General features: G+C 57.6%; 2 protein-coding genes across 3 annotated transcripts; both read left to right on the forward strand.

The window, feature by feature from the left end:
• The first annotated feature begins 3680 nt into the window (after positions 1 to 3680).
• On the forward strand, positions 3681 to 9370 carry ATP6V0C (ATPase H+ transporting V0 subunit c). The gene is made up of 3 exons (XM_061208905.1): positions 3681 to 3913; positions 8281 to 8464; positions 8614 to 9370. The coding sequence occupies exons 1-3, from the start codon at positions 3835 to 3837 to the stop codon at positions 8816 to 8818; spliced, it is 468 nt and encodes a 155-aa protein (XP_061064888.1). The 5' UTR covers positions 3681 to 3834; the 3' UTR covers positions 8819 to 9370.
• A 168-nt stretch (positions 9371 to 9538) lies between these two features.
• Positions 9539 to 16178, forward strand: AMDHD2 (amidohydrolase domain containing 2). Of its 2 annotated transcripts, XM_061208167.1 has the most exons (11): positions 9539 to 9692; positions 9772 to 9908; positions 9989 to 10128; positions 13194 to 13248; positions 13424 to 13636; positions 13720 to 13808; positions 13888 to 14032; positions 14107 to 14214; positions 14380 to 14448; positions 15475 to 15576; positions 15951 to 16178. In XM_061208167.1, the coding sequence occupies exons 1-11, from the start codon at positions 9610 to 9612 to the stop codon at positions 16037 to 16039; spliced, it is 1230 nt and encodes a 409-aa protein (XP_061064150.1). In that variant the 5' UTR covers positions 9539 to 9609; the 3' UTR covers positions 16040 to 16178. The 2 variants fall into 2 exon arrangements, with proteins under 2 accessions (XP_061064150.1, XP_061064151.1); XM_061208168.1 differs by lacking the exons at positions 15475 to 15576; positions 15951 to 16178 and adding an exon at positions 14621 to 14699.
• Positions 16179 to 25454: the final 9276 nt, after the last annotated feature.

Raw genomic sequence — 25454 nt, forward strand, 5'->3', positions numbered from 1 at the left:
GTCAGGGAACTAAGATCCCGCAAGCAGCTCTGCTTGGCCAAAAAAAAAAAAAAAGAATCAATCAGGCCCTTTCTCACCAGCCCTCAGAGTTGGGGTCAGGAGAAGTGGGGGGGGCTGCTCCATCTCTGGGATCATCCCAGTCCTCCACCTCTTGCCTCTCTCAGGGCCTGACATCTAGCTGGAGCCACTCAGGAAAACACAGTTTCCCCTGCAGGACTGGCTGCCCCCAGCTGTGCCCCTGTCCTGCTTGTACATAGACATTTTTTATTAAAAAAAAACCTTGTATCTTTTTGTAAGCTCCAATTATTTTAATTATACCAAAAAGTCATCTTTATGCATCCCGCCCCTCCCCCCTCTGATATCGCAACTATATTTTTTGTTCCATCTCCTCCCAGCCTCGCCTGGGCCACACTTAGCTCTTATCTAGTCAAGTCAAGAGAGCCTGGTGCCCTCTCTGAGCATCACACCCTATGGTGTGTCTTCATGGCTACTCGGAAGAATGGGACTGTCCGCTGGGAGAAGGCGCTCTGCCTGGACACCTTGTCTGCAGTTTCCTGATGTTCTTGATAAGACTGCCATGTCAGGCTGCAGGACTCTCTCCTTTCTTCTTTGAAATGGGTTCCTCAGGATTAGTTCATCTTTCTAATCATTTGAGGCCCTTTGTCACTTTATTCCTGGTCTCCATCTCCCCAGCCATCTCCTCCTTCCCTGAGGTCTCTGCAAAGTGCCATTGGATTTCTCTCTCCCACCATCTTTCAGTCCAGACAGTGGGCCTGTTCATCCCCATTAGAACCCTCGGGGAAGTCGGGACCTCACCCCGCATCTCTCTATACCTCTCCCTATTGGGGTCTCTGGCTTGAGTCTCCCAAAGCCCCTCCTTCTTTATTCCTGGAAATTCCCACCTGCACAGTGACAGGCCAGGGGCTGTGAGGGAGAAGGCAGAGGTGTGTGTCCCTGGCCACTCCCTTCCACATCCCCTGGCCCACCCCCTCCCTGGGCCCTGCCTGATGCTGGGAGGCCAAGGGGAAGGTGACCTGGGTCTCTCCTGTCCCTGTCACTGGTCACCAGACACTCCCTGAGCTCCTATGCAGGAAGCAGGAGGTGTAGTAAGCCACACGGGCTAGGCTCAGCCTGTGGAGTTTGAGTTTCAATTCCACTACTCGCTAGCCGGCTAACCCTGGGCAAGGTACTAAACCTTCCTAGGCCTGTTTCGTCCACAAAATGAGGGTAATGGTTATATCTTCCTCAAAGGATCATTATGAGGATTAGATAATGCCCCCAAATGCTTAGAGGGACATTGAAGGATTCCGGGACCAGAGTGACTGGTCAGATGTACCAGTTAGGAAGCTCCCATGGTGACAGGGCGAGGAAGACTGGGCAGGCAGACCAGGTTGGAGGCTGTGAGAAGATCCAGGCCAGAAGTAAAGGCCTGCCTGAGGGGCAGCAGCAGCAGTGAGGCAGGGGCAGAGCTGAGAGCTGGGAAGCCACAGAATCTCGGGGCCTGGTGAGTAATGAAGAGGGAGCTGTGACTCGAAGGCTGCTGGTGTGGCAGTGGCTGATGGCTGTGCCTCTTGCCGGAAATGGAAACAACCAAGTGGAAGCTGGTGGTGATGCGGCGGGAGGTGAGCTCAGTTTGAGACATGCTGGTTTGAGGTGTCAGCAGCCCCACTGGAGACCCGCTGTGACTTCTCACACCAGAACGTGGGCAGAAAACTAGAGGACGGTGAGCAAAGCCGACCTGCCCTCTGAGCCTGAGGAGGGAACTGTCTCCCTGACCTCCCAGTCTCAGGACTTCAGCTGTGCTGGGGTTTGTGCGCTTTGCCACCACTGTGCTTTTGGCTGTGCAGTTTCCCGAGGGGGGCTGTCCTGCATCTCCTTTCCTTAGTATGAATTCTGCCCCTGCATGCAGCCTCCCCGCCCCCCAGCCAGTGACAGCTCCCTGGTCTGGGCTCCCCGGGCCCTGGACCCTGAGTGCCTGTAATTATGGGGATTGGGCCTGGGGCAGACACTTGGGCATTCGCTTGCTCGGACAGCTTCAGGTCTGGAAAGGTGCAGGTGATCACCCAGGGTAGGGCAGGGCAGGGGGAGCCCTGGGAACACCCGGGACCTGCAGTGAAGCTGAGGCTTCAGGGCTTGGGTCCGTCCTTGCTCCTCCTTGTGACTCCAGGAAGGAATGAGGGCGTCAGGGCAGATGGAGGTGAACTGGAGAGAGTGGGGTGTGGAGAAGTGGGCAGCAGGCCGCAGCAGCAGAGAGGCCCATTCAGACAGCTTGACGAATGTTCCTCAGCTTAGAGAAATGGTGGTCACCAGCAACCTTGGCAAGGGCAAGGAGCTGGGGAGGAGGTGGAGATGCTGAGTGAAGATTCCTCTTTCCAGAAGTTGATCCGGTGGCAGAGGGTGGTGGGGAGGGCTCTAGCAGAATGGTGGCCTCCTCTCTTTTGAAACACGACAGACATGGCACTCTGAGGGCTGCAAGTTCAGAGGGGGGCAAACTCAGCCTCACTGAGAAGAGGCTGTGAGGGAGGTTCCTGTCGTGGAAGGTGGGTCTGAGAGTCCAGTGGGAGGGCCAGGCCAGGGGAGGTGACCCCACCACCCACATGGAGAAGGTTGATGACAGCTGCCGCTCAGGCTGTTCAGGGAGAGTGCTTTAATGCTGGGACAAGGGCTTGGGGCTCAAGGGAGACCCAGGACCAGATGGCAGCCACCCAGGGCTCCTGAAATGGACGGGACAAAAAGGCAAAGGGAACCAGAGCTGGTGGGCAGAGATAAGGCAGCCAGTTGGGGTGCCAGGATGGCCACATGGGATCATCAGGGTGGGGCCAGTCCCAGGCCAGGCTGCCTGCTGGGCTGAGAAGGAACCACTTACTGCTGCTCCAGAGATAAGGGCGGCCCTGCAGTTGCAGGCTTTGTGTGGGAACAGGCAGGACAGGGACCCCAGAAGATGTAGAAACCCGAGGAAGACTTCACAGGTTGCAACACCGACAGGGCTTCAAACCAGTCATGCTTACATTTTGAGGGGCAGAGACAACCCCTCCAACTGTAGTCTGGGTCCCTGATGCAAAGGAGGGAACAGATACGGGGGAGGGGGCTCCTTTTCCTCGGAAGCCAGGGGAGAAATCAACAATTGCTGGGTCGGGGCCTGGTGGGTCTGGAAGAGTCTGGGGACGGTTTCGGCGGGGTGGGGGTGGGGGGCAACCGGGGACACAGGATTTCGGCTCCGCCTGCTTGGACTCTCAGATCACCCCAGGAAGTATGAGGACGTTCGGGGTAGACTGTAGTCCTGGGTCCCTGCGGGCTGGGCCGTGAGAACCCCTCGGCCAGCCTGCACACCGAGAACGCAAAGAAAAACGACGCTCGGAAGCGAACACCGGATAGTGCCGCGCAGCCGCAGAGGAGGCGGGGCACCTCGAGCCCCGCCCCATATGCTAATATGGCGCGCCACCGCCCCGCCCCGGCCCGGGGACCGGAAGGGCCCAACGCCGCGGGGTTCGAGAGGCCGGCGGCACCCGACAGCGCACCTGAGGAGGCCGAGGTGGGGCGGGGCGCAGGGGTCCAGGCCGGCAAGGCGACAGCACAGTGCGTGGGCAGTCAGCGGGCCGCTAGGGGGCGTCCCGGGGCCGTGACGCCCCCTACCGGCGCGAAGTGGTATGGCCCGCAGGGGCGGGGCCCGGGTCATGTGACGCGGCCACGGCCGCCATTTTGTTCTGCGGTGCTGGTATTTAGAGCGCAGCGGCTGACGGCCCGGATCGCTTTCCCAGCCGTCTGATTGCTCGCCTAGTACAGCTCGGTGCTCGCCGCGCCCGGCCCGACCTCGCCCCCGCCTCACCCGCAGACATGTCCGAGGCCAAGAGCGGCCCCGAGTACGCTTCCTTTTTCGCGGTCATGGGCGCCTCGGCCGCCATGGTCTTCAGCGGTGAGCGCCGTGGCAGGAGGGACCCGGGAGGCGGGGGGCGCGCGGGGCTCGTGCCTGCTGCTCGCCGGGGTTCGGCGTGTGACGTCACTCTGACGTAATTTCGAGCTGTTGGGGGTCCCGGGTCTCACGTGACTGCAGGCCTGGGCCAGGACCCTGAGGGCTGCAGGGGGCCGTCGGGTGTCTGGAGGGCAGGGCATGCGGGCTAGGCCCCGGTGTGGGTCCCAGGGTCTCCCGGGGGTCCCGGGCTGGCCCGCGGCCAGCCGGTCGTGTCGGTGCGGGGGTGGGGCGGCGGCGCCGCTGCCATCTTAGCCCCTGGAGAGGCGGGAGCGAGGCTGGGGTGGGGGCTCGCGGTCCTGCGTCTGCTCCGCACCCGCCCCCCCCCCATCCTGCGGCCAGGTGTGACATCACACCTCGGAAAGATCCCCCGACACGGGGCCGACCCTGTCCGTGGGCGGCGGAGGTGGGGAATCCGGCCCTGGCGCTCCCCGCTGTGGTCCACAGCCCTCGCCCTTGTGGCGGCCTGGCCCGTCGGCGGGGGTCAGGTGGGTCTGCACCTAGTCAGGTGCTTCCGGTTAGGGCTTGTCGGTGTTTCCCAATACCCCTGTAGGCGGTGTGGGTTGGTTAGAAAAGCTGGGTTGAGAGGTTGGTCTTGAGAGCCGGCAGGGACCCAGAGGTGGGAGTGGAGTTGGGGGGTGGGGGTGGGTCAGACAGGCCGAGGGTGCAGTATGGATGTCTGGGAGACAGGCCAGCCTCAGCACTGCGTTTGCGGACGCTTGTCTGGGTGAGCGAGGTAGCATGCAGCCTCAGTGTTGAGGGGATTGGGGTTTTTTCCATAGAAGGAAGTCTTCAGTTCAGGCCTGAATGAATGAATGACCTTTCTCCCCTTCCCTGAGGCCTGGATTTGGGAGGGGCTGCCCTAGGAATGGAGAAGGGGCCTTGCAGGGTTTTTGATGGCACCTTGGTTTTGAAGTTGGGTCTTATCAGTACTGGGGTGTAAAATTCAATGAAAATTGGCCCTTCTGGGAGAAGAGCACTTGGGCCCGGCCAGGAATGTGGGACCCAGGGAGGTGAGTCCTGACCCAGCTGCAGCCCCTGTGGACTGGTCTGGCCTGGTCTGGTCCAGGCCTTCTGAGGTAGGTCTGGTTTTGGGCTTTGATGACTCGCCCTGCCCCACCCTGTGTGGTGGACTGGAGAGGCTCCCTATGCAGGTATGTGGAGGGATTGAACTCTAAACACTCTCTGCTGACTGTAAACACTAGTGGGGTGGGGGCTTGGGGCTTCCCTCTGCCCAGGCGGGCCTGACTGCCGGTCACAAGCTGCTGAGTGGGCCCTGCCCTTCCCATCATGTGTGAGTAAGGGGTCATTTGTGGTGGGAGAAGTGGCCTGTACTTCCTCTTCTGTCCTAAGCGACGCCTACTATTTCCACATCTTCCAGAGCTGCCTGCTCTCCCGTGCCTCCCAGCAGGCTGATGTGCCCCCTTTTCCCCCAGCCTTTTTTGCTCTTTGCCTCCGGAATGCCTTCAGGGCCAGTGCCTGGCCACTTGTGGGTTGTTGATTGTCTGTCATTCACCATTCAGCAATTCTCCAGTGAGCTCCTACTACGCGCCAGGTACTGGGGGACATCGGTGAACAAAACAAGAACCCTGCCCATGTGGAACTTGAATTCTCGCTGAGTTTGCCCCCGAACCCTTTTTCCGTATCCAGCTCCTGGCCTCCTTCCGGTCACCAGGTGCCTCTCTTCCTGTCTTTCTAGAACTTACTTGGTACTTTTGAATGGAGCCTGACCAGCAGGTCTTTGGAAGTTACTGAGAGCAGGGTATCACTGGTCCAGAGGTATTTTGCTTGCCCCAGGCTCCTGGGAATTGGGGCCACCCGTTCTGGTTGGCTCGTATGCAGCTCCACTCCTGCTCCCCTCCCTACATGGGGCTTACTGTGGCCCTACAGTAGCCAGCTTCTTACTTGGTCAGTTGGGTCAGACTCTGACTTAATTTCTTTCTTTAGAACCTTTCTCCAGGGCCTGTCTTCGTCTACTTCCTTGTGCCTTCCTGAACAGTTCTCAGGCCTCAGGTGTTGCTGCCAGGGTGAGTGCAAGCTCTGTCCGCTGCTCCTGGCCCAGATTGCCCCTGGCCTGCCTAGCACTTGGCTGACTGGTCTTCTTACGACTGAATGAGGTCCACTCCCTCTCCCAATCCCCATCACCCATTCCAGCTTCCCTTTTTTTCTTAACTTATGATCCAAGTCTTGTATATTCTTTCTTCATCATGTCTTCCACGGAGCCGTCAGTTGCTCCTTTTCCATATCTTCTGTGACTTCCTCCCTACCAGTGAGCCGCTGGTGTTTGGCGCTATGTTCACGGAACCGTGTCCTGATTCCTCTTTCTGTTCCCTGCTCCATCTGGAGCACCTTCAGGCTTGGACTCTGGAGCTGGCATCCAGGGTCTTCGCAGCCCAGCTGCCTGGGCCAGGCTGCTCTTTCTTCTTGATGGTCATCCTTGTTCCCTTTGTTTCTCTTGTGGCTTCCCCACCCCCAGGGGAAGCACAGCCACATGATCTCCATGCTGCACTGTACAGAGAAGGGCCCAGCTCACTTGCCGACTCTCGCCCGCTCCAGCCTTGCAGCAGAGCCCACTGCCTGGGGTGCTGGCTTCCCTGTAATGGGGTCTCACCCAGTGCCACCTATCAGTCTGTGCCCTCGTCCTTGAGTAATGAGCCCTGGCGCTGGCCTGGTGTGGTGCTGGGCCCGTAGTAGGAGGCCAAAAAATGCACTGTTGCTCCAGGAGCGGCTTGGTGAAGAGTGGCACCTGAAGGCTGGATGTTGGGGGTGTGGAGGGGAGGCAGTGCAGGTCCTGCTGCCCCCACCGCTGCCTCCCTCCCTCTGCTCCCTGTCTGGTGTCTGCTCTGTGTGGTCTGGAATCTTCTTCCTCTTGCCTTGCCTTTCTGTGACCACCTACTCACTATCAGCCCTCCACTCAGTTGTCGCCTCCCTTGTGAAACCTTTCCCCAGACCTCCCCACTCTTCCTGGAATGTGTTGCCATGCTTGGAGGGGCTGTGTCTGTCTCTTCACCAGGCTCAGAGCCCTGGGAAGGCAGAGCCCCTCTGACCTCATCCCTGCTCTGCAATGAGCACAGATTAGTCATCTTTTGGCAGCCCAAATAGGTGAGTCAAAGATGCACAGGAATGTCTGGGATTGTCCTGGCCCCTTCCACCTCTGACCCATGTCAGCATCTGCTCAAGCCGCACATTGGGAGCCTCGAGGGCGGCGACTGGAGTCAGAAGAGCTGCCTGGGCCCCTGTGGTTCTCTGTTGTGCTTGCAAACGTTTTTTCTAGGCTTGGAAGACAGGCCAGGAGAAGGGGGACTTTCAGGAAGGCAGCCCACCCTGGGAAGAGGGAGGAGGGACAGTGGCAGGGGAGACAGGAGTCCTGCAGTGCCTAGAGCCTCCCCCCCCCGCCCCCCCAATCACCGGAGGCCTCAGCACAAGCTAGGCTTCTCACAGGTCTGCAGGGGCCTTGGGGTCGGCCTGGGTGATGGCTTCACAGCCCACTGTCTGTCCTGTACCGTCCTCTCTTTGACTTGCCCTTTCTCTGGTTGTTCAGAGAGGATTCTCCCCGAACTCAAGGGTCCTGGCCTGCTCTGTGGCTGAGGGTGCCGAGAGCTGCCTTTTCTGGCAGAGCATTCAGCCTGTTGACAGACACACTAGCCCTTGCTGCAGCGTGTCCCTGGGCTGGGAGTTGTGGGAAGTGCGGTGGGCAGGGTGGGGAGTGGGCGAACCTCTGGCCTGAGAGGACGAGAATTGCCAGGCCAGCTTCCCCTGACCCTGCACGGCAGTGGCTCTTCCAGCGTGTTGTCTCTGCACTTAGTCCCAGGGCTTGTGGGCTGACCCGGGCTCAACATCTGGGCTGTTGACATAGCTTGTGCTTTTCTAGGCCTTTCTTGACCTGGGAAAGTGCCTGGTGGGACAAAAGGTGCCCAGAATCTGCAAGGCTTCTGTGCCCAGCTGCCTGTTTCCCCACGTGACAGGGCAGCCTGTCACAGCTCCACCTTTTAGGTCTGAGGCTCTGTGGGAGCATGGGATCTATGTAGCAGGCATGGGGAGTGCTGGTGAGCCTGGGTTGGGATTTCACAGGAGGGCAGGAGCCCATATGGGCCAGACAGCCATGAGGGCATCTGGTGGAGGAACCCATACAGTGGGTTCCTTGAGTGCCCAGCTGTGGCCGTTCCTCTGAAGGCCACCTGCTCCTGGCTGAGTGCCACTTTCGTCTTGCCCCTTGCGGGTGATAACTTGCGTTGGCCTGTAAGTATGCCAAAAGCTGCCCCCAGGGTCCTAGCCACAGGTGCTCTGGGCTCACCTCATCTTCTCCCCCTCAGCCCTGGGTGCCGCCTATGGCACAGCCAAGAGTGGCACCGGCATCGCAGCCATGTCTGTCATGCGGCCGGAGCTGATCATGAAGTCCATCATCCCAGTGGTCATGGCCGGTATCATCGCAATCTATGGCCTGGTGGTGGCAGTCCTCATTGCCAACTCCCTGAATGATGGCATCAGTCTCTACAGGTGAGGCCTGGGTTGCTCTCCCTACACCCTGCCTGGGGTAAAGCCACTGTGCGGAGCCGGGAGGGGTCTTGGGTGGATGGCTGGTGACCCATGCCTGCTGCCTTCCCTGGCTGTTGGCTAACATCCATCCTGTGTACTCTCTCCCCCAGGAGTTTCCTTCAACTGGGCGCTGGCCTGAGCGTGGGCCTGAGTGGGCTGGCAGCTGGTTTTGCCATCGGCATCGTGGGGGACGCCGGCGTGCGGGGCACTGCCCAGCAGCCCCGGCTATTCGTGGGCATGATCCTGATCCTCATCTTCGCCGAGGTGCTCGGCCTCTACGGTCTCATCGTCGCCCTCATCCTCTCCACAAAGTAGCCCCTCCGGGCCCACCAGCCACAGAATATGATGTAAAGACCACCCCCTCCTCATTCCAGAACGAACAGCCTGACACACACGCACGGGGGCAGCTGCCTGCCAGTAGTTGGTCTTGTAAATGCGCAGTGTCCTAGTGCCCATCGTCTGTTGCCCCCAGCCTTGCCCTTGCCTGCCCCGTGCCGTGGACATCTGGGCCCACCACTCCCGGTCCAGGCCCCTGACCAGTGAGGATGCAGGCCTCTGGCCGCCCCCACCCATCTGCCCTAGAGTGCTCTGTGTATAAGGATGAATTAGAGTTGTCATTTTCTCTTCACTGGATGTTTATTTATAAAGATTTGACCTGTTCATACGTCTGTGGAGCAGCCCTCCGTCTCCCAACTCTATAGTAATCTTAGGTAGACTGTTGGCGTTGTGCGGTTACCGTTTGCCCTGAGACGCGTTGGATGGAACCACCTCCTGCAGCCCTGGCTGTCAGGGCCGTGGCGCAGTGTGTTGGGCCCACCGGGCCCTGGCTCCGAACCGTGTCCAATAAAGTTCTCGGATGTGACTGGATGCCTGGGTGTGGGTCGCTTGTTGGGGCCCGGGGCTTGCGGGTGGCGGGGCCGGGAGGGAGGGGCCGAGGGCCGGGCCACCCGGGAAGACGTCGCTGCGTCACTGTGGACTGCGCTGGTCACGTGGGCGCCCGGATCACGTGGGCGCGTCTCAGTCAGCTGAGGGTCACGTGCGTCCGGCCAAGCTCTAGGCCGGAACTCGGCGCGGAATCCGGCGCCTCCCGCTCGGTTGGGCTCAGGATGCGCGGCGGGCAGGGCGCGGCGCGGGCCCCGGTGATCCAGTTCACCAACTGCCGCATCCTGCGGGGCCGGGCGCTGCTCAGGTGGGCGCTGGCCGGGGCCGGGGCTGCCTGGTGGGCTCCGGGGCCGGTGATGCGAACCTCCGCCCCGCTCTGTGCGCAGGGAGGATCTGTGGGTGCGCGGGGGCAGCATTCTGGACCCGGAGAAGCTGTTCTTTGAGGAGCGGCGCGTGGCTGACGAGCAGAGGGACTGCGGGGGCTGCATCCTAGCGCCCGGCTTCATCGACGTGCAGATCAACGGTGTGGTCCGGAGCCCGCGGGGCGGGGACCCAGAGGAGGAGCTCTGAGCACCGTGTGATCCCCTCTTGTCTGTACCGCAGGTGGGTTTGGCGTTGACTTCTCTCAGGCCACGGAGGACGTGGATTCGGGAGTCGCCCTGGTGGCCCGGAGGATCCTGCCACACGGAGTCACCTCCTTCTGTCCCACATTGGTCACCTCGCCACCGGAGGTTTATCGCAAGGTGAGGTCAGGCTCCCGGCCTCAAGCGAAGGAGGCCCCAGGGGCACCCAGCCTCTTAATTTTCAAATCTGATCTCTTTCCCTCACGAACACCCCTTGGCCCTTGAGTCTGGCCTCACCTGCTGGCCTCCCTCCACCCGGGCCTGGGGGGTCCCCTCCCCTGGGCTTTCTCATCCAGGTGTTCCTCCGCCTGGTGTGCCACTGCGGGTCTGACTGTCCCCATGGGCTTCCGCATTCGCTGCCTCAGCCACCTGCCATACGCCCTCCCCACCCTGCAATCTGGCCGCCTCCAGGCATCTCCTTGACTAAGGCTGCTGGGACTCTGTGATTGCCACGTCCTTAGTTGATCATGCCCAACCACCTATCTGTGGTATGCGGTGCCAGTGAACACCTCTCCAGAAAGAAGCTCCGTCGCCTGCCCCAGGCTTCCTCTGCTGCTCCCGCATGCACCACCACACTGTTCCAATTCTTTCTTATCTGCAAGTCTTGGGATTCAGTTGTCCACGGTCCATTTTTCCTTTAAGTTTTACTTTGTACGCAGGTTCTCCGGTTTTGCTCTTTGCCACGTTATGTTATTCGATCTTGTTTTCTCTGTTTGTATACTGTTCTGTTTCTCTGAATTTCTGAATTGTAGCTGGCACACAACATACGTGTTTGCTCCTTAGTATTTACCCCTTTCTTAAAAGCATGGGTATTCCTTTATTCGAGTACCATGGAGTCCTTGAGTTTGCGGAATTAACACGGTTACCTTTTAGTCTACCATTTATGTTCTAGTTTTGTAGTTTTTCTCCAGAACAGGATCGATCCGAGGATCTCGGATTGTGTTGCCTGCTGTGGGGTCCCTTCCTGGGTGTGTGCACACAGACTCAGAGCCGGGAGCCGGGGGAGGTTGGCTGTGGACCCGGGTTCGGTCCCGGCCCCCTGACTTCGTGTATCGTCTGGGAGACTTGGGACAACGTTATTTGTTTCTGAGCCTCAGTTTTTTCAAACCTTAAGTAAGAATAATAACGGAATCCATCTCTTAGGGTTGGGCGCTCAGCACTATGCTTGGTTCATAGTATGCCCTTGGTAAGTGTCAGCTATGGACATCTTTCCAGAAATTTCCTTGAGTCTCCCACGACAGAGTCAGGTGTCAAAAACCAATCTCGTTTTCCTGCTGCAAACTGTCCCCTGGTTCTGTGTTTTCTCTCTCAGTCATCAGGCTGTAATTTCCCTGTCCAGGATCCAGGAACATGCCTACCCTCTTGCCCCCGTTTCTTTCTCCTCCCCTCTCCTGGTCCCCAACAGTGAGGCTTAGTGACTCTTAACCCAGTCTCCCAACTGCTCTCCCAGCCCTGGGTCCTGCCAGAGTGGCCTTTCCCAGGTATCAGGCTCCGCACAACACTCATGTTTCCCCCAACCTCCTGCAGGGTGGACCAACCCTCCTGAGCATTCCTTCCCCACCTGCATTTCAGCCATTCGAGGCAGCTCCCTCTTCTGCCCCCAAGCTTTCTGCCTGGAAGGCCTCTGCCTCTCTCTGTCCACCCTGTGTAGCTCATCTGCTGCGCACTGCCCATGCCGTGCTGTCACCCGCTGCCCCTGATTTCAAGCAGCACCTTCGAGCATCATGATATGAACTGTGGGGCTTCTTCCATAGGGGAAGGAGTTTTGGGCCAGTAGGGTTTCTGTCTTATGTTTTCTTCCTGGCACCCGTCACCCTTCATAAATGCTTACAGGATGAAAGCCTTGGGAGGCATAGAGTAAACTGATGTATGGTGGAAATCGTGGAGGGCTTTGCATATGAAAACTTTGATACCAGTATCGCGTTAGAAACTATAGAACTGTTCACTTGGATGTCCCCACACACGGCCCTCCCTTCGTTCTGCCCCACCTCCCTCCAGGGCCGTTTCACAGTGGGGGGAAACGGATTGCTACTTTGTCAGAAGTTCTTCAGGTCCACTGAGACCAGCTGCTCTTTTTCGGGGGTCTCCTCCCCCAGTCTTGCCCTTTCCTACCCTTCCAGGAGGAGGGTCTGAGCGTGTTGTTCTCTGCTTCAGGTCCATTGTCTGCTGAGTCAACATCAGGCACCTCCTCAGGGTGGCAGCCAGGCCCTTTCCTCAGGCCCCACACGCCCTCTACACTTTCACCTTTTCCACTGCTTTCCTGCCTTGAACGTGCCTCATTCCCTTCATCTCCAGACTGTCTGTTTTGTCTACTCAGTGCTTTCTAGCATTCCCTTTTAAAACTCTATTCTAGAAAAACTCAGCCATTATTTCTTTTTTTAATTTTTTAGCCCTTTAGTGAACTTACATGTATCACATGGGTTGTTAGGAAAAACAGCAGCCCTTTGTTCCCACCAGTTCCCACTTAGAGGTAATCACTTTGAACTCAGCTGACCCTTGGAATTTGCCCCCATATCTCTAGAAAATGTGCTGGTACTCCTGCTTAACTTTTTGGTTTAGGGCAGCGTAAATGTTGCTTTCCACCAGGAAAGATAAGAGTTAGCTTTCTGTTAGCCCTTTGAGGCCCATCTCCTGCCCTTCCAGCCCCCCATCCTCCCCAGAGAGTCACACAAGTGCCTTTGCCCCTGGTGTCCAGATCCGGGCACAGTGTGGCTGCGCCGTCGGTGTCTGAGCTTTCCGGCCACCAAGCCCTGCTTCTGCCCCTTGCTCTGCCTGGACTGCGTGCCCTCCTCCTGCGCCAGCCCTGCTTCCTGGGCCTGCAGCTCAGCGAGGCCAGGCTGGTCATCCTGTTTGGGTCCAGACCCTTTGGTGCGCAGCCCGCTGCATCCTAGCTGCTGTCTGACGGGGCCACCTTGAGGGCCTTGGTGCCACGTGCCTGCCCCCTGCTTGGGAGCTGTCTCCCCGCCTCTAGGTCCTCTCAGGCAGGGCAGGCTTGCATCCCTGGGCACCTGTCATTTCTTGATGTGCTGTGCTTTCCCGTGGTTGGGGCCTTCGACCATCTTCTAACACCTGAGGGAAGGTCAGCAGGGGCTGGGCTCTGAACTGTGACCTCTGACCTTGACTGGGCTGTGACCTCTGGGTGCTGGGCCGTGGGGGGCAGGGCTTTAACAGCTGGTTCCCCCCAGGTCCTTCCTCAGATCCCCGTGAAGAGCGGTGGTCCCCATGGGGCAGGGGTCCTCGGTGAGTGGCTGACCCCTCTCCCCACCCCTACCCTGGGAGGCTCCTTGGGGACCTGTTGGCAGCCCCTTGCCTTCCAGATGCCCAACTGGGGAGGGAGGGCGGGCAGGCAAGAGGGGCCAGGGTGGGGGCTGCAGGGCAGGGGGCCTGCTGGAACCATACCCTCCTCTCCCCCCAGGGGTGCACCTGGAGGGCCCATTCATCAGCCGCGAGAAGCGGGGCGCACACCCCGAGGCCCACCTGCGTTCCTTTGAGGCCAACGCTTTCCAAGACTTGCTGGCCATCTATGGGGGCCTGGACAATGTCCGCATCGTGACACTGGCCCCCGAGTTGGGCCGCAGCCACGAGGTGATCCGGGCATTGACGGCCCTTGGCATCTGCGTGTCCCTAGGTAAGGAGGTGTGTCATCACCTCGGGGGCCAGCCCACCCGGGGTCCTGGGCTGGGTGCAGAGTCTGAGTCTGGGTCCCCGCAGGGCACTCGGTAGCTGACCTGGGCACTGCGGAGGAAGCCGTGCAGAGCGGGGCCACCTTCATCACCCACCTCTTCAACGCCATGCTGCCTGTGAGTGCCACCCCAGCTCCTGGCGGGAGGGTGCAGGGGTCCTGCTGTCGCTCAGCGCCCCCCGCCTGCCCCTGCCCAGTTCCACCACCGTGACCCAGGCATCGTGGGGCTCCTGACCAGTGATCGGCTGCCCCTGGGCCGCCACATCTTCTACGGGATGATTGCTGACGGCATACACACCAACCCTGCCGCCCTGCGCATCGCCCACCGGGCCCACCCCGAGGGTGAGCGGCCATACAGGGCGGGAGCCGGTAGGAAGACCAGGCCGGGCAGCTCCTGAGGCCCCTTCCCCTTGCAGGGCTGGTGCTGGTCACTGATGCTGTCCCTGCCCTGGGCTTGGGCAATGGCCGTCACACGCTGGGGCAGCAGGAGGTGGAGGTGGATGGGCTGACAGCCTACGTGGCAGGTGAGTGACCCCTGTCCCGAAGACTGCCGGAGTGAGGATAGCCTCTCAGCCCCTCTGGTGGGATATAAGAACCTGGGTGTCCCCTGCCCACCCACTGGGCCTTCGGGTGGCCCAGTGTGCCTGGTGCCCTTGGCCTCCCCAGAACCTGCCCTCTCTGCTCTCAAGGCACCAACACACTGAGTGGCAGCATAGCCCCAATGGATACCTGCGTCCGGCATTTCCTGCAGGCCACAGGTTAGTGAGGCTGGGGTGCGTGTGCCGCGTGTGTGTGTGTGTGTGTGTGTGTGTGTGTGTGTGTGTGTGTGCGCGCGCGCGCGCGCGCACTGGGGCAGAGGCTACATCTGGGAGTGGCTGGAGGGAAGAGTGGGGACCACCAGGGCCTGTCTGTGTCTGGTGGGGTCCCCAGGGGATGGGCACTAGGAATGTGGCCAAGGTCCCGCCTGCAGGAGCTCACGGCAGAGGGAGAGGGCTGCGAGCAAGCGGATGGCTGGAACCCACAGTGACAGGCACTGAAGCCACGGCACCCGAGGGCAGGGCCTTGGCCTGGGGCCTGTGGGACTGCAGGATTGGCAGGTGCAGAGCTGTGGAGGGCGGTGGGGTGGGGGCAGCACTCCGGGCTCCAGGGTTGGGCTGCTTGGGGGCCTCTCAAGGGGGTTGGCATGTTCTTGGGGAGGTGAGGAGGGTGTGTCTGGCAGAGGCTGTGGTGGGCCAGGCCCTGTGGGGCTCTTGGCAGTGCCTTGGGGCTGGGATGTCATGCAGGGGGCGGGGGGTAGGGGGCACTGTGGTCCAAGGTGCTGTTTGGAGCCGCAGGGAGACGAATTGGGAGGCACAGAGAGCTGTGGCTTGGCTTGGGGGGTGAAGCAGGGGATGGAGAGAATTGGGGTACCCAGCAGTGTCCTCAGGTTGGGGGGAGGGGAGGGCCTCGTCACCCTGCTGCGGAGTCCTGGGGTGTGACCTTAGGATTTGGAGCTCTGGGGCTGGGGGGGAACCCTACTGGGTACCCTCTTCCTGTCACTCACCCATCCCAGCCCTGCAGGGACCTCACTGACAAAATGCTCCGGACCCAAATGCCTGCAGGCCCCTCCCCTTGGCTTCCAAGGAGAGCACCCCTCCAGAAAGCAGGACCCCAGGCATCATGAGGCCACCCAGAACTCGGTGCTCTGCCGCTGCGCCCCCACCCCCGGCCCTGCCTGCCCTGAAGTCAAATGGCAGAGCCAGCCAGAGGTTGGGGGTAGTCACCCATTTGTGCTCCCTGAGCAGGCTGCAGCGTGGAGTCTGCCCTAGAGGCTGCGTCCCTGCACCCTGCACAGCTCCTGGGCCTGGAGAAGCACAAGGGGACCCTGGACTTCGGGGCCGATGCAGGTCAGGGCCCAATGAGGGGCGGCCTGGGAGTTCCTGGGAGGCCCGGGACAGGGCCAGGGAGGCAGGTGGGCAGGAGGTGGGCTCTTCCCCTCGCCTAGGTGGCTTTGCCTGGCCAGCGGCCTCGGTCGGCCCCCCTTTCCCATCCAGCAGGCCAGGCCTTCTGGCGTCTGAGACGGGCCAGGCAAGGGTCTGCGGGAGCATTGTTGTTTGTTCTCTGCTGCCCGGAGTCTTGCTTCTGGGGCCTCAGTCTGTGATGGGCCGGGATGTCCTGCACAAGTCGTGTGCTGGGCCTTGGTTTCCCGCACCCAGGCCTTGGGGTGGGGACGGTGGCGGCCCTGCCCCTGCCTGCTTCTCACCACCCACCTCTGACCCAGACTTTGTGGTGCTCGACGACTCTCTCCACGTCCGGGCCACCTACATCTCGGGCGAGCTGGTGTGGCAGGCGGAAGAAGCCAGGCAGTGACTGAGGACCGCCGCTGGAGGGGATGCCCAGCCCCAGCTGGACACTGTCGGCTGGGCCATCGAGGAACTGGTCTCCAGAGAGTGGTGGGGGGCCTCGGCCCGGAGGCGGCTGGCTTGGATAAACATGTGCCCCATAGGGACTCGCCTGGTCTCTGAGTTTTTTGCTTCAAAGCGGGGCTTTTGCTGTTTCTGCCCTCACCCTGGTGGCTGTTGGCGGTGGTGGTTGGGGGTGGTGTTTGTGGCTCAGGGTTGGGAGTGTCCGGATTCCACCTCCACCCTGCCCATGGGGTTTATGGGGCTCAGTGGGGGCAGCAGGTCCCCTCTCTGTTAGACAGATGTGTTTGAGGTCTGCAGACCCACAGGCAGATGAGCTAGCTGAAAATGAATGGAGGGCAGGAAGGGGAAGCCATGGACTACAGGCTGGAAAGCCAGCAGGAAGGGGCTTGGGGAGTGATTGTGCGGCTTCAGTTTGCCTGTGGGGCTGAGCTAAAGGGTAGGTGCACCTTGGAATGTTTAACAGGAAAGAATGGATCAATGATCATGGAGACAAGTTAGGGAACAGGCTGGGAGGAGCCGAAGACAGGAGGGGCCTCGGGTGGGCACTGAAAAGGTTTTGGGAGGCTGGTGTGTGCGGGTGTCCTGTGGGTAGGTCTCTGCACCCTAGTTGGGTGGGCCGAGTGGAGGCCCAAGGCCACAGCGCTGGACCTGGACACGGCACCGGGCACTCCTCTCCGACCTTCAAGAGGAATCTGCACTGGCCTTGGGGCCCCTGGGCTGACCCCGGTCAACCTGCCCAACCAGAGTTCCCACTGCCTTGAGCCCTCAGGATAATTGAGGCTCCATTTCTTTTGGCTTCTTTTCTGAACAGCTCTACCTCCTGACCCAACTCCTGAGTGGGTAAAATGATCCGCTTGTGCCCTGGTGTTTACACAGCTGTGGGTGACCCGGCCTGGTGCTGGTGGGCAGCTCGGGGGTCCTCGATGTGTGTCCTGCACCTTGCCACTGTGTTTGTCCATTAGTGTCATCCTGCAGCCTCCGGTGTCCTCTCAGCCTTGGCAACAGTCCCCCCACATTGGGAGCACAGGCTCTTGGGCTCCCTGGGTAGGACAGCTTTTTTTTTTTAATCTCTGCATTTTAATTAATTTATTTTATTTATTTATTTTTGGCTGCACTGGGTCTTTGTTGCTGCACGCAGGCTTTTCTCTAGTTGCGGCGAGCGGGGATTACTCTTCTTTGCAGTGCATGGGCTTCTCACTGCGGTGGCTTCTCTTGTTGCGGAGCACGGGCTCTAGGTGCGCGGGCTCAGTAGTTGTGGCTTTCAGGCTCTAGAGCGCAGGCTCAGTAGTTGTGGCGCACGGGCTTAGTTGCTCCGCGGCATGTGGGATCTTCCTGGACTAGGGCTCGAACCCGTGTCCCCTGCATTGGCAGGCGGATTCTTAACCACTGTGCCACCAGGGAAGCCGGTTGCAGGTCCCAGCTGTGTTTGACGGTGAATAGGCTGGGAAGAACAACCACGTGATGCAGGCCTGAGGGATGGCCTGGGGTGGGGGCCACCTGCAGGAGCCCAATAGGGAGGAGCCTTTACAGTGCCCACCAGTGCCAGGCCTCCTAGTGCTCTAGCGTGTACGAGTACTCCTCCCTTCTGTCCACAATCCAAAGGGGGTTCCTGTTTGTCATCCTCATTTCTCAGCTGGGGAAACGGGGGCACCAAGTCCCAGAGCTGGTGAGCACTGGGGTGGGGACGTGGCCTGGCCTGCCCAGCTGCCGGGCCTCTGTTAACCCTGCTACCATGCTGCCCCTCTGGGTGGAGAATCACAGAGGGGCTAGTTGAGATGGTGGTCAGCAAGAGTGACACCAGGGAAAGTGGGAGCGAATGCTGGGCTGGAAGCAAAGGGAACTGCCCCACAAAGGCCCAGTGCACAGGCTTAGTGTGTTGATGGAACACAGATGGCTGCTAGGGCTGGAGGGGGAGTTGACCTGGGGGCTGAAGTGGAACCACAGCGTGGGGAGCTGGGCCTTGCAGTTGGCCTGGGAGTTTGGATTTTATTTGCAGTGTGGGGGCAGCCACTGGAGTTTGTTTTGTAAAATATACGTAACATTCACCATTTTAACCATTTTTAAGTGCAAAGATCAGTGGCATTAAGTACATTCACATTGTTGTGCAACCATCACCATCATCATCTCCAGATCTCCCCAAAGGGGAACTGCACCAAGGACACTCTCACTCCTACCCCCCCTTCCCCCAACCCCGCACCCACCTCGCTCGCTTTGGTTCTGAGTTTGAGGCTGCTGGGTTTTAAACACAAGGATGCCCTGGCGTTTTAAGTGCTCCTTCCGGTTGCTGGGGGCGTGGGGGTAACAAGGAGACCCTGAGGGACTGGCTGTCGGGTGGCAGTGGGGCCAGAGACAAAGTACGGGGACAGGCTTGCTCTGGTGTGGGTGTGGACTTGGGGGGCGGGGGAGGTGACACCAGGTGTGTATCTGAGTCACTGGTGGGTGCGGGCGACTTTCACTATTTGGAGAAGCTGGAGTGGGATCCGGGGAGGTGACCTGGGGGCTCCCAGCTTCTTCGTGGCTTGTTTGGGTGTGGGTGGGAGGACTCGAGGGCCCAGCGTTGGTAAGAGAGTCTCTGCAGGGAGGTGCTCGGCCCACGCGGCCGCCGCGTCGCGACTCCCCTGGGTGGGGGCGGGGGACACCTGGCTGCCGAGCCTGGGCTCTGCGAGGCTTCCACTGGACGCTTCTGGACTGTGCCGAGCGCCTGCGGTTCGAGTTGGAGTCTCGGCGCTGAGGGGTCCCTCCCGAAGCCTCGGGCTTGTCATCGGGATGACGGGTCTCCTAGGCCCCGAGCTCACCGGGCACCGTGGTGGGCCATTAATGCGCTCGGGGTCGCACGCGGATTCGTGCAGGGGTTCCGGGTGGTCCTGGCCGGAGAAGCCCGTTTGGGGGTTGGGGACCGACTTACGGGCCACGCCGAACCGGGCTGTGCCCGAGAGGCGGGTCGTCCACAATGAACCTGGTCCAACCCGCTACGCCGCGCGCCAGGGCTAAGAGGACCTGCAGGTCCGGGAAGGGGTGCGGCACCCGCTGACTCGCTCGCCCTGTGCGGGGCTCCTTGCTGTGGGCGGGTTTCTGGCTCCGGCCAATCGGGGCCGCGCTGCGGAGAGCCGCGCCTCCGCCGAGCAATAGGGGTGCGCGGAGCCCTCTGACCCAGTTTAAGGGCGGCCCAGCGCCCAGACCCGCCCGGCCCCGCCTCTCTGCGCCTCTTCCTTCTCCGTTCCATCGCCTGCCTGTGGAACACCCTGCACCACAACCCTCTTTTCCACGCCCCTCTGCGCCCCACTCCCCCACCGTTAACAGGTTGGTGTGGTTCTTTACAACGTGACCCTGGACTTGTTTCCACATTTATGTCTTTGTTTTACAACCTGGGATTGCACTGTTTTGTTTTTGTTTTGGCCCGCTGTGCGGCTTGTGGGATCTTAGTTCCCTGATCAGGGATCAAACCAACGCCCTCTGCAGTGGAAGCGCAGAGTCTTAACCACTGGGCCGCCAGGGAAGTCCTATGCACTTTTAATACTGCTCTGCCATTCACTATTTTTTTAAATTGAACAACGTGAAGTGGAGAGCTTCCCAGGTGGGGATGCGTGGATTTGTCTCACTGTTTTAACAAGGATGGATGTTCCTCTAAGATGCATGTTCCTTGACCTAATAACCAGATCCCACCATGGACCAGCTGGGTTCCTCCCCACCCACCCCAGCTGCCCTGGGGAGGATGGACCCTGGAGTGATGCACAGGGAACTCTGCGGATTCTGATGCTGAAGTGTATGTAGAAGGCTGAAGGGGGCCCTGCCTGGGCACTCCTTTGGGCCCTGTGGGTTCCTCCTCCATCCTGTGGCCACGGGAGGGCCACAGAAGGGTCTTCTGTATTAGTTTCTTAGTGCTGCTGGAACAAATTACCACAAACTTAGTGGTTTAAAAAGACATAAATTGGTTATTTTACAATTCTGAAGGTCAGAGTCAAAAATAAACCTCAGTGGGCTAACATCGAGGTAGTGGCAGCTCTAGGGGAGAATCTGTTTTCTTACCTTTTCCAGCTAGTACATGCTGCTGGCATTCCTTGGCTCATGACCCCCTTCCATTGGCAAAGGCAGCAATGGCAGTCCAGTTTCTCACATTACATCACTCTGACCATGACTCTTTCTGTCTCTTCCATCTTTTAAGGACTCTTGTGATTATATTGGCCCTACCTGGATGATCCCCTGATTTTTAAAATTTATTTATTTATTTTATTTTTTGGCTGTGTCGCGTCTTAGTTGTGGCACGCATGCTCTTTGTTGCGGCAGGCTCTTCTTTGCAGCACGTGGGCTTAGTTGCCCTGCAGCATGTGGGATCCCAGTTCCCCGACCAGGGATTGAACCCGTGTTCCCTGCATTGGAAGGCGGATTCTTAACCACTGGACCACCAGGGAAGTCCCTAATCTCCTGATTTTAAGGTCAGCTCCCTAGCAACCTTAATTCCCCCTTTCCATATAAGATAACATATTCACAGGTTGGGGGATTAGGATGTGGACATCTTTGGAAGCACTGTTATTCTGTTATTCTCCCCACCATACCTTCTAGAGAGAAGGGCCTAGGCCAGGGCTCCCCACTGCCTGGGTCTAAAGGGGACACTACATTACTACCATCAGTGTATGAAGGTGCTAGTTGCCCTACATGCTTATCGACACTGGATGTTTTCAGTCTTTGGAATTTTGACCAATTTGGGGAGTCAGCCCATTTTAAAGTTGGGGAAGCTGAGTTTCAGAGAGGGAAGCTTACTTGCCTGAGACCTCATGCAACTTTCCGTTTCCAGACTTCCAGTCTCGGTTTTTTCCTCACATAGCATGATTCATATGGGAGGATGTTTACCCAGGTGGCTTGGAAATCGTTGGCTGAATTTGGCATCTTTCATCCATCCACCAGCAGCCACGAGCAAACCTCAGGCATGGTGACCAGGGACTTAGTAGGCAGAAGCAGAGACCATGCCAATATCTTTTTTTTTTTGGTTGCGTTGGGTCTTCGTTGCTGCACGTGGGCTTTCTCTAGTTGCAGCGAGCAGGGGCTACTCTTACTTGCGGTGCGCAGGCTTCTTATTGTGGTGGCTTCTTGTTGCGGAGCATGGGCTCTAGGTGCGTGGGCTTCAGTAGTTGCAGCACTCAGGCTCAGTAGTTATGGCACACGGGCTTGGTTGCTCTGCAGCATGGGGGATCTTCCTGGACCAGGGATCGAACCCATGTCTCCTGCATTGGCAGGCAGATTCTTAACCACTGCGCCACCAGGGAAGTCCCCCCCATTATCTTTTGAGAGTCCCCGTGTCTCTCCCTAACTGGATGCGTCCTAATTGGTCTCCCTACCTCCCCTTTTCCAGGTAGAGCACTTTCTTCCCAGGCTCACTAAACCTCCGGGGGTGCGGGCCTGGCCTGCTTCTCTCACCTTGTCTCTCCCTGCATCCTAGCAGGATTGGAGTCCTGGCTCTGCCCTTGACCAGCTGTGGTGGCCAGCCTTGAAGATGGCCCCCAGCGATCCCACCTTCTGGAACTCACACCCTCCTGCAGTTCCTCCCGCATGGTACCAGGGGTACCTTGTGACCCACAGACCGTGTCAGAAGTGATGCTATATCGCTTCCGAGATTAGGTTATAAAAGTCACTGCAGCTTCAGTCTTGGGTGTTCTCTAGACTCATGCACTCTGGGGAAAGCCAGCTGCTGTGTCATGAAGACAGACAGCCCTGTGGAGGAGCCCCCATGATGAGGAACTGAGGCTTCCAGCAACAGCTGGGTGAATGGGCCATCTTGGAAGTGGATCCTCCAGCCTCAGTCGAGCCTTTCAATGACAGCCTGAGCTGACAACTTACCCACAACCTCATGAGAGACCCTGAGACAGGACCATGTAGACAAACTGCTCCTGTACTCCTTATCCACAGGAACCATGAGATCATCAATGTGTGCTGATTTATGCCTCTAAGTTTTGAGATCATTTGTTGCACAGTACTAGATAATTAACACTAGCTGTGTGATGTTAGGCAGGTTCTGTAGCCTCTGAACCCCAGTTTCCTCCCTTGCGCCACAAGGGTTATAGAAGTGAGTGAAACATAGGAAACAGCACAGGCCAAGTGCAAGCACAGGGCCTGGTTTGCAACAAGTGCTCCACACACATGGGCCGTGTGCTTAAAGCAGCCTCCCAGCCCCCTCCCAGGATGGTTACAGTCGTCCTCCTGCCCCTCCCTGGGCGGAACATGACCTCACAACATCAGGCCGAGCCATTGCACTCTTGGCCTGAGGTCACTCTCAAGCCAGCCAGGGATAGAGGCTCTGGGCAGGGAAGGGACAGATCAGAGCCGTGGACCGTCCCTCCCCTTTCTCCAGCTGGGGCGCCAATGAACTGTGCTGGGCCAGATGAGTCCATCTCCCTTCCTGCCCACTGTCCTGGGATGGGCAGCCAAACCCAGCCCATGGAGGGGGTGCCCTGCCTCTCGCAAGGTGAGAGGAGTGGCCCGGCGTGGCTTGGGCTTTGCACGCTGGCTGCCTTTCGGCCCCATGAAGACTGAGAATTGTCCTTCGTTCTTCTTTCAGCTGCCCCTCCCTGCCCTGCCCCTGCTGCCTGCTCAGCTGACTTCTTCAGGGCCATGGCCTCCCCCTCTCCCCTCACCCCTTCCCCTGAAGCTGGCTGTGTGTGATCCCCTCCACCTGCTCTCCAGCAGGCTCTAGTGTCGACCACAGACGTTTTCCTCAAGCTTTGTTCACCTCCCTGTTTTTCCTTGCATAACTCAAGACCCCATTGGCCATGCTGTGGTGTCATAGACTCTAATTTAAAAAAAGCTAAGACTCCAGTTCATATTCTGTACCTTGCTTCTCTGCCCTTACTCTTTTTCTGTGTTAGAGCTTTGCCCTGTGCTTTTCAGCAGCTGCAGAGAATTCAGGAGGAATGTACCTAATTTACTTTACCCCTCTCTTGATAAATATTTTGGTTGTTTCTTTTTCTTTTATGCTTTTTGCTTCTTATTAAAGCCATGTGGTCATAGACATCCTCACACAGCTTTACATTAGCAAGTGAGAGCTTCTTAGAATTTCCATGAAGAAGATATACCAATTTATTAATCATTATTTGCATCAATGTTTAAGAGGCCAAACAGCCCTAGAAAGGCTTGTAATGAAAAACAGCAGCCCCCGCCACATAGCTCCCTACTCACAGCCCACTTACCACTGGTTTAAGTGTTCTTCCTATCATTTCTGTCCATCTTTCTAAATAATGTCTTTGTACTTTATGATTTGCTTTATCACTTGTAGTCATTATCTACTGCCTTTCTGTTAAAAGAGGTGAGAATTCAGCTCTCTCATGCCCCACTTCCTCTCCGGGTCCTGCCAGGGTGGAGTATAGTAATTACCAGTTGAATCAGTGCATCTGTGTTATGCCTGTAAATATCACTCAGTGCTGAGATGAGTGAGCTGCCTCGTGAACTGCGATTGTGCTTTCTTTCTTTTTTTTTTTTTTTTAATTTATTTTAATATTTATTTATTTTTGGCTCTGTTGGGTCTTCGGTGCTGCGCGCGGGCTTTCTCTAGTTGTGGTGAGTGGGGGCTACTCTTTGTTGTGGTGCACGGGCTTCTCACTGCGGTGGCTTCTCTATTGCAGAGCACTGGCTCTAGGCAGAGCACTGGCTCCAGGCTCGCGGGCTTCAGTAGTTGTGGTGCACGGGCTTAGTTGCTCTGCGGCATGTGGGATCTTCCCGGACCAGGGATTGAACCCGTGTCCCCTGCACTGGCAGGCAGATTCTTAACCACTGTGCCACCAGGGAAGTCCCGTGTGCTTTGTTTTTGGTGTGGCTGTTTTTCTGAAGTTTTTCTCATCTGTCTGTCAGCTTCTTAATTCAATTTTTTAATGTGGTGAAACCTATCATAGAATCTATCATTTTCAGTATTTTGGGGGAGCCCTCTGAAGCCTGCTCGCTTCCCTTGGGTCTGAGGAATCTTGGGATTTCTCCCCATTATCCATATCAATTGCACCTTCTCCCTGGGCACTCCTGTGCCCCACTTACCTGATTTTCTTTCTTCCCCACAGTACTTATTACCTTCCAACATCCCATAAGATGTGCTTATTTATTATGGTTGCTGCCTCCCCTGCCCCCCACCGGTGGTATCAGAGTGCCACGAGGGCAGAGATTTTTGTGTGTTGTTCACCAATGAATTGCCAATGTCTACCACAGAGCTTGGCACGGAGGGGAGGTGCAATACATGCTTGTTGAATGTACAGTTCCTGGGACTTCCCTTTATTGCCCACCTGTGTGCTTACCCCCTCATTTGGTGGAGCTCATGCTTCAGTAACTTTCTGAGAAAGGGTGCTTGTGGGATACACACACACACACACACACACACACACACACACATATTTTTTGGTCATGCCACGTGGCTTGTGGGATCTTAGTTCCCTGACCAGGGATCGAACCCACGTCCCCTGCATTGGAAGTGCAGAGTCTTAACCACTGGATGGCCAGGGAAGTCCCAAGATATATATTTTTAGACTTTATAGCTATATATATATTTACATTCACATTTAACGTTGTGTCTGGCAAATTTCTTCAGTTGTAAGATGGTAATAAACATTGAGTATCTCAAAGTTGTGGCGAGAAGATAAAGTGGTTAGCATTCTTTGAGGATAAGGTATTATTACTTTGTGAGGATTGAAATAAATAGAAAATAAGAGTTGTTGGGAGGCAGTTGAGCCCAGTGGCCAAGAGCAGGGCGTCAGTGTTGGTTGGGGCTGGTTTTGAGTCCTGTGCTCTGTAACCTAGTAACTCTGTGACCAAGAGTAACAAAGTCACTGAAGCCTTGGTTTCCTCATGTAAAGAATGGAAATGGTCGTAGTACCTATTGTTTGAGGCAAAATCCAATACACTGCTCTTAATATGCAGTAGTGGTTATTGACGTAGTATAATGTTGGATGTGGCCTGGTATGGGAGCCAGAGCAGTGTCTACCTTGGACTTGTCTTTGTGTCCCCTGAGGGTGAGAGTGTCTCACTCTCAGAGTGGGGTAGGCAATTAGCAATTTGCAGCAAAAGTCCTGAGGGGGATACTGGCATTTTGACCCAGCAAATATGTCTACTAAGAATTTATCCTAAGGGAAGAAGTAAGCGTGTGCCTGGATTGACATGCAGGGCCTTGTTCATGAGGTAGAAGTCTGGGAACCACTTCAGTGTCAGGAGGGAGCTTGATCAATACATGGATCTATAGACTCTAGGCTTCCTCCAGTGGGGTCCTCTGTAGCCCTTACAACTGAGGAAGGCAGCAATCAGGTATCAGGAGAGCTAGACAGGGTACACGATGATACACTGGTAAGTGAAAAAAGTGAGTATCAAAACAGTGGCAGCCTGGGCCTCCCCTGGTG

Source organism: Eubalaena glacialis, chromosome 13 (genome assembly GCF_028564815.1).
Source record: "Eubalaena glacialis isolate mEubGla1 chromosome 13, mEubGla1.1.hap2.+ XY, whole genome shotgun sequence".
Lineage (NCBI taxonomy): Eukaryota > Metazoa > Chordata > Mammalia > Artiodactyla > Balaenidae > Eubalaena > Eubalaena glacialis.